Source organism: Octopus bimaculoides, chromosome 24 (genome assembly GCF_001194135.2).
Source record: "Octopus bimaculoides isolate UCB-OBI-ISO-001 chromosome 24, ASM119413v2, whole genome shotgun sequence".
Classification (NCBI taxonomy): Eukaryota; Metazoa; Mollusca; class Cephalopoda; order Octopoda; family Octopodidae; genus Octopus; species Octopus bimaculoides.
The window spans coordinates 12863686-12872482 of record NC_069004.1 but is presented as its reverse complement, the minus strand read 5'-3'; the positions used below and the strand labels follow the sequence as shown (position 1 = coordinate 12872482).

General features: G+C 36.0%; 1 protein-coding gene across 1 annotated transcript in view; it reads right to left on the bottom strand.

Moving 5' to 3' along the window:
* Positions 1-8797, bottom strand: part of LOC106880227 (uncharacterized protein C1orf112 homolog) — a 35349-nt gene that overhangs the window by 23505 nt on the left and 3047 nt on the right. Inside the window, exons 2-8 of the mRNA XM_014930091.2 lie at positions 8296-8404; positions 7391-7430; positions 6887-6975; positions 5435-5539; positions 4403-4543; positions 3034-3120; positions 374-443 (exon numbers count right to left, since the gene is read on the bottom strand). Of these exons, the coding sequence (XP_014785577.1) occupies positions 374-443; positions 3034-3120; positions 4403-4543; positions 5435-5539; positions 6887-6975; positions 7391-7430; positions 8296-8385 (622 nt within the window). The 5' untranslated portion in view covers positions 8386-8404. The remainder of the gene's footprint in view (positions 1-373; positions 444-3033; positions 3121-4402; positions 4544-5434; positions 5540-6886; positions 6976-7390; positions 7431-8295; positions 8405-8797) is intronic.

Below are 8797 nucleotides of genomic sequence, written 5' to 3'. Positions count from 1 at the left end.
TATATATATATATATATATATATATATATATATATATATATCCACATGTACACACATCTTCATTACCATTTAATGTGTATTTTCCATGCTAGCATGGGTTGGATGATTTGACAGGAGCTGGCAATTCAGAGGACTGTACCAGGCTCCATTGTCTGTTTTGGCTTGGTTTCAATAGCTGGATTCCCTTCCAATGCTAACCACTCCACAGAGTGTACTGGGTGCTTTTAACATGGCACCAGTACAGATGCTTTTTATGTAGCACACACAAACACACATATTGTCTGTTGAGGTTCAGTGTATTATATCTAACAGATTACAATATCATTAAATGTATTTCAGTTGAAGTTAATAGGAGTTAAGAATATCGACTTACTTGAACAAAGATCAACAACATCTTGTTCAGTTGACTTGACATTTATTTTTTCCAAACAGCATAATGTTGTCTGAAAATCAAGAAACAAGATTAACATTAACCAAACCAAGAAATACATTTTAATATTCACAGTATAACTTTAAATTCCCATTCAATTTGGAGTTTAATTTTTCAGAAACAGTTCTATAAATTTTAGATAACTTTCATTGCCAATTTCAGGTCATTGTTTTCATGTACCCTTCCAAGATGATGAAAATATCAAAAATATTTTTTTTAAATATATACAGGGTGCGGTGAATAAACTGTTGTCTAAATTACGCAAAAATGAAAATAACACTGACATTTTAGCAGATATATTTACCAAAATTACACAAAAATATCTTGAAATACTAAAGAGTAAATTTATTCAATAAAATCGCCATTGGCTTCAACCATGGCCTCCAACAACTTCAGAATCTCCTGCAACTCTTCTGGACGGTCTCTTTGTTTAAGTTGGTGAATGCTGCCACAATCCAGTTCATTTTTGGTGTTACAAGTTTTGTTGGTCTCTCACTCAACTACGCCCCACACATAATAATCAAGGGGGTTGCAGTTTGGGGAGTTAAGTGACCAGATGTTAGCACTACCTCCTTCAGGCACTTGATATAGGCCTCCATGTTGAGTCTGAGGTCGTGTAGGAAAATGACTGAAGGCACAACGTCACCATCACTAGTGATCACTCCAAACACCATGATGTTGACTGGATGTTTGATTTTATCACACTAGGTACATGTCCTCAGATTGATACACAAACACTCTGAAATGTTTGTATAGGAGCTTCCAGTGTGAATGCCACGAAGTATAGCATGTTGATTCCAAATTTTTGGCAGAATGAATTGTGTCATGGTGCTGTTTTTCTCACAGATGGTGCCCAACTGACCCTACTATGCTGCATAGTCAACATAATCAATACCAAACAATGCACATGTGCAAAATTAAAACTATAAAATGGCAACAATTTATCCATTGCACCCAATAAATAGGTGCAGGCATGGTTGTGTGGTAAGATGCTTGCTTCCCAACTACCTGGTTCTGGGTTCAGTCCCACTGTGCAGCACCTTGGGCAAATGTCTTCTACTATAGCCTCAGGCTAACCAAAGCCTTGTAAATGGATTTGGTAGATGGAAACTGAAAGAAACTTGTTGTGTATATATATTTATGTGTGTGTCTTTGTGTCTGTGTTTGTCCCCACACCATTGCTTGACAACCGATGTTAGTGTGTTTATGTCCTTTCGGCAAAAGAGACTCATAGAATAAGTACTAGGCTTACAAAGAATAAGTCCTAGGATCGATTTCTTCAACTAATAGCCTTTAAGGTACTGCTCCAGCATGGCCGCAGTCAAATGACTGAAATAAGTAAAAGAATAAGATATATAGGCACAGATGTGGCTGTGTGGTAAGAAGCTTGCTTACCAACAAGGTTCTGGGTTCAGTCCCACTGCATGAAACCTTCTACAATAGCCTCAGGCTAACCAAAGCCTTGTGAGTGGATTTGGTAGATGGAAACTGCAAAAAAACTCTGTGTGTGTGTGCACACACATGTGTATGTTTGTTTGTTTCCCACCACTGCTTGACAACTGATGTTGGTGTGTTTGCATCCCTGCAACTTACTAGTTCAGCAAAAGAAACCAATGGAATGAGTTTCAGGCTTAAAAAAAAACATTGGAGTTGATTTATTCAACTAAAAATTCTTCAAGGTGGTGCCCCAGCATAGCCATAGTCTAATAATTGAAACAAGCAAAAGATAAAAGATAGATAGAAATATTTGCCAGGTTGCCACTTTCTCAAGGAAAACAAGAGACACTAGCAGATAAATTGGCAGCAAATTTATCATAAACTGAGATTATAAATTGAGATTATTACTTCAGACCATTCTGTAAGCTTCAAGTTGTGAATCATCACCATTGTTTTAACATCCATTTTTCCATGTTTATATGGGCCAGAGGGGACACACTGAGACAGATTTTCTACAACTGGATACCCTTCCTGTCACCAACCCTTATATATTTTCAGGCAAGATGTTTTCTTCATGGCCAGACATGTTTTTACAGAAGATTGGGAATGAAAGACACCACTTGTATGGTTATGATATCCATTTACAACATTTACCCAAGTTACACAAAAACAAATACATCTTTGCATGCACATACACATGCACAGACAGACAGACACACATATACACTCAAACAGGTTTCCATCTACCAAATCCACTCAAAAGTTTTGGTTGGCCCAGAGCTGCTGTAGAAAACACTTGCTCAAGGTGCCAGTCAGTGGGACTGATCCCAAAACCACATGGTTAAAAAGTAAACTTCTTAAACACTGGGCCATGCCTGTGTATCTTGAGTAAAACACTAAGCTGTATTACTAGTTCCAATTATTGCAAAATGAGAAGATACCCTTAGTGTTTGGGGAAATTTATCTGTTAAATTAGCATTTTATCTGGTGATGGAAAATTTGCATTTAATCTTAATGGATTAGAAATTAAAGAGAAATATCAGTCATGTAGTAATTGTCAGTGTTGAAAGTGTTTGAAGAGTTTATCTCTACAATTACAAGAATGTAACATTGAAAGATTAAATGAATTTTAGAAATCATATGAGAAAAGATAAACCAATAATTACAGTTTGTAGTTGGTGAGTCTTTTTGAAAAAACTGGACAAAACATCAGATAAAAGTGGCAACAGGTTACCATAAATGGTAGGACTCTCCTGGAACAAATGGTAGAGGATATTTCAGTTACACAGACATGGTTAATATCATTAAAAGAAGTCTAGTTCTTCTACATCATACTTCAGTAGTTGTCATTTAGGAATGTCAGCTATTTATAAAAGAGCTAATATTCACATATTCGACAAAAGAGACTGATAGGATAATCCTCAGTCTTTAAAAAATAAATTAGAATAAATACTGCAGTCAATTCATTCACCTAAAATTCCTTCAATGCAGTGCTCCAGCATGGCCACAGTCTAATGACTGAAGCAAGTAAAAGACATATATATATATATATATATGTCATTATCAATATTATAGCTTTGTTAAGCTATGCATAAAAATAATCAGAAACAAGCATGTGTCGAGGTATAGTTTATTCTGTTTTAATCAATCATTTTTTTATCTACGGACCCCTTTGATTACTATTTTATTATGGTGGACCCCCATAGCCATTCTATGTTCAGAAATTAGTTTTATAGACATTTCTTTCGAAATTACTATTTTCCTTTTTCACACATTCACTTGTGTGGGTTGAACTATGTAAAACATTTGAGAAAGAACCTGTTTCTTGTAATACATACCAATACATACATCTAAAGCAAAATTTTTCAGGGGCCTTTGAAATACAATTGCTTTAATATTCTCTTTTCTGTACTTGCCTTTTCTGTCACCACCCTCACCTGTTTCCAAGCAGGGTAACATTTTTCCATGCCCAGACATGTTTTTGCAAAATACTGGAAATGAATTACACTGCTTGTATGACAGTGGTAATCATTTACAACTATCACACAATGTGAAGATAAGGAGACACACTGATATACACCCATGATGGTTTTCTTTCAGATTTTGCCTACCAAATTCACTCACAAGGATTAGGCCAGTCCGAGGCCAGAATAGAAGATACATGGCCAAAGTGACACACAGTAGGACTGAACTCATAACCATGGGGTTGGGATACAAATTTCTTACCCACAGCCACATCTACGCCTTCATATCTACAAAACCATGCCTTCACCATACACAATAATTTTGAAACCTCTCCTACAAGACATTGGCCATCAACATTGGTACAAATGAAAGACTTTTAACTGCCATAATACTTCAAACTCAGCTAAAAGCAAACACAAGGTATAACCCTTGGCATACTTCAGTGAACTTAGCTAAAAAGCAGGGGTCATCCTCAGTTCTCAACTGATTAGTTAGTGTTAGAATGGAGCATCTTGCTCAAACTTTGCAGAACATTGCAACCCTAGAAATATTTAATTAAACTGAACTTACCTTACAATGTTCATAAGATTGTGTTAAAACTCTGAGGACAGAGGAGAGCAAGGAATGTATATTTTCCAAGTCGACAAGTTCACTGGCTCCACACACATATTTCATACAACTCTCTGTAGATTCCACAATATTTACAGCAAGCTGTTAATATACAAAATAAAAATAAAAATACAGTTCTGTATTCAAGAGATGAGGAATTATGTACATTATTTACATTCGACGGATATTTGTCCTCATCTTTGTTGTTAACCCAACGTTTCGGCTGATATAGCCTCCAGCCTTCGTCAGGTGTCTTGGGGGAAATTTCGAACCTGGGTTCTCATTCCTAAGGTATTTTTCGATGTTATTATTATTAGTATTATTATCATTGTTCAGGTCACTGCTTGGAATTAACCACTAATCCCCAAAATACCTTAGGAATGAGAACCCAGGTTTGAAATTTCCCCAAGACACCCGAAGAAGGCTGGAGGGTATACCAGCTGAAACGTTGTGTTAACAACAAACAAGATGAGGACAAATATCCATCGAATGTGAATAATGTATAAAAATAAAAAAAAAATTTAATTAAAAAAAGACTTTTTAACATAAATATAGGGTCTTAGATTTAAGGGATCAGCACTAATTATTAAATGGACTCCAATATTAAACTGGTACTCATTTTATCAACCCCAAAAGTTTGACCAATTTGGAATTTGAACATAGAAGTTAAAGAACCAAAACAAATACCATGAGGTGTTTTTCTGCTTGTCTAGTAGTAGTAGTAATAATAATAATAATGATAATAATTGTTATTGTTATTATTTCAAATTTTTTCCACAAGAGCAGCTTGGGGGAAGTGGGGATAAGTCAATTACATTGACCTGTGTTCAACTAGTACTTACTTTATTGATCCCTGAAGGAAGAAAGGCAAAGTTGACCACAGTGGAATTTGAACTTAGAACATAGAAATGGGCAAAATACCACTAAGCATTTCATCCAGCACGCTAACGATTCTGCTGGCTCGCCACTTTTGATTATATATTGGAAACTTACCTTCAGCATAGCCACAACCTCTTGGTGGCATTCAGATGACTTTTCTGTAACTTCTTGAAGAATTTGCTTAGCATTTTCTAATATTTCTGCCAACAAATCATTTATCTGGAACACAGACAAAATATTCAATTAGGCTTTGTAATTTTCAATGTATAAGGAATTGGAAATTACAATATTTCTACTATTCCAAAGGGAATAAATGAAACTCTGTCTTCTGCAAAATGTGAGGAGACTGTAATTCTTCAAAACCCTAAATCTTGTTTTTTTGGTAAACTGTAAAGTAATTTATATCTTACCTTTAATACTGGCAAGAAATGGAATAATAATTTTGTTATTAAACTAATTATAGTATAGCTAATTATTATAGTGTAGTTAATTACACTGTGTAATATGATTTTTTTCCTTGGGTAGCAACAGTTATTTCCTACTTGCTTACCCCTAGAAAGTATGGAAAATGGTTGATATTTCCTTCAGACTTTGCTTTTTTTACATTTATTCAAACCCCAAAAGAATCCCTCTCAACATATGGCTATGATGTTCCCCAACTACTCTTGCTCATGATCTGAGATGCACATATTGTCAGCCACTAAGGGACATACTCATGTGGTTAAGGTCAAGCAACTGACAAGCAAATATGTAGTACTGAGCTGAATATTTGCTATAATGATATTTCTGCTTCAGCAACTCAGCACTGAATCTGTCTGAAATGTAATGGGAAAGAGGTCAGTTTCAAAACATTGATACCCAGGTGACAAAAAGCAAAATTCGAAGGGAATAGTAGTTATTTCTATTGATTTTTAGATAGAAGCAAACAGGAAATAGCACTTACTGACCAAAGACAAAAATAAAAATTTTGTCACACAGTGTTATTATTATATTGTTAATTATAGTATAGTTAAGATGCTGGTCCCTAGAAAAGATGCATTTTTTGTGGTTTAACACAAGAGAAAGAGCAGCAGTCAAAATCTATTTCAGGGAAGCAGACACTAAGGAGGCGAATTGCACTTAGACCAGAGACCTTCCTTGAATACTTGCAACATAGAGAGGACTCTACTAAAGGCAGCTGTGGACTGGGTGCTGTTTATGTGGCACAAACACTGGTGCATGTGTTATATATATATGTGTGTGTGTGTTGCCCATCCTTCACCAAAAGAAAAATAAATAAATTATAGAAGGTTGAAAACATTGAATAATTTTTGAAGAATTACAGGAAACAGCAATTTTCTTTTTATCTTGAAATGAGAAACAATTACAGATTATATAACCTTCTGCTGCTTCTGCTGGTGATTAGTCAAACTGAAAGAAATGATTATTATATGATAAGCATTTAGAGTTGATAATGTTTAAAGGTCAAAGAAATTGGGATAGATAACAAACTTAAAGTAAATGGCCCCCTAATCAGTTGGGTAGAGTTGCTCCTTCAATTTTATGAAATGCTACTAAATCCCCTACCTTTGAACTTATGTTGTGAAAGAGTCTTGTCTCAATAGCAGCAAGCTTCATGTGAGGCAGAAATGATGTACAAATAATATTCAAAACCCCTGAAAAAAAAGAACCAAATAAACATGAAATCATAGAAACTTAGAAATAAAAGAAGAAAAACACATCTTTTTTTCTCATAAATGTAAGCTAATTCAGTGGTTCCCTAAGTGGGTAGTACTGCCCTACCCCTAAGGAGAGTGGACAGATCCAGGGGTTATTGAAGAAAAGTAATGGGGTAGCCCAAAGTGGGGGGATGGATGGATGTATAAACAACAACTTTTTGATACCAGCTCGTAGTGTGTTGGGAAAATCAGTAGAGTATCAGGTAAATATTTTGAGATATTTAGTTACTTCCTATTCTGTTCCGAGTTCAAACCCAGCACTGGGTTTAACTTTACCTTTCAGGGCTCAAGAAACTAACTACCAGTTGGCAACTACAAGAACTGACTAAACACTACAAAATATTTTACTTACCAACTTTACTATCAACACCGATATCACTAGAAAAGCAGGACTGAAGTAAATTAAGGAAAATAAATGGGGGTATCACAGAGGATGAAAAATATTAGGCTGTGAAAATATCAGTTCCAGAATACACATTTACTTTGAAACATATGTAAATGTGGCATACAGCTATTACTCTATGCCATTTTATTCCGAGAGTTCCCTTTAGCTCTGAACCAATTGAGTCACCACCACCTCAACAGTGACTAAATTCCAACATAATTGAATACATCATGATCTTCATCATTTAATGTCTGTTTTCTATAATGGCATGGGTTGCATGGTTTGACTGGAGCTGATAAGTCGGAGAGCTGCACCAGGCTCCCAGTCATCTGTTTTAGCTTGGTTTCTATGGTTGGAAGCCCTTCCTAATGCGAACCACTTTACAGAGTATGCTGGGTGTCTTTTACATGTCACCAGCATTGGCTACAACCACGATTTTACTTAGGCTGACATTGTCTCCTCAAGCACAGCAAATTGCCAGAAGTCTCAGTCACTTGTCATTGCCTCCATGTGACTCAACAACTGAAGATCATATTTCACCACTTTTGTTTCACTTCTTCCTGGGTTTACCTCTTCCACAGGTTCCTTCCATAATTAGAGGTTGACACTTTTTACGCAGCTGTCCTCATACATACGCATAACATGTTCATACCAGCATGGTCTTCTCTCTTGCACACCAAATCTGATGTATCATATACCCAATTTTTCTAAGACGTGCACACTGGCATTGTACATCCAGTGGAGTATGCTAGCATCATTTCTTTCAAGCTTTTGCATGTGAATACATTTTCAATTAAGTATCATAGAAAATCAACTGATTATATCAGCACAGTTAAATAGCTGTGTTAAATTTCATGAAAACTAAAGGATACAACAAGCTTTGGGAGAGCGCAGTTCAGTTCCTGCTGACATTTTGTTGACTCCCAACTTCGAACATCTTCAACAAACAATAACTGTGACATGATGATGATATTTGGCAATCTGAAATGAAGCAAAATAGTTAATTCATCATTAAGACAAACTGACATTGTTTAGACAACATAACATCATCATTTCACCTTGCTCTATCTCTACTATAAACATTATTTTCACAAAATCACTTCATCTGTTTGTGCCACAAAACCTATTACTCTAGTTTACATATATATATCTATATATAAGACCTTCGTACATTGGGCCTCACCGAGGCGATGACTACTGACCGAGACCTTTGGAAATGTGCTGTGCGTGAGAAGACCCGGCAAGCCAAGTAAGATCGTTGCCAGTGCCCCTGGACTGGCTCTTGTGCGGGTGGCACATAAGATGCACCATTTTGAGCGTGGCCGTTGCCAGTACCGCCTGACTGGCTTCCGTAGGATTTTCAAGCGAGATCGT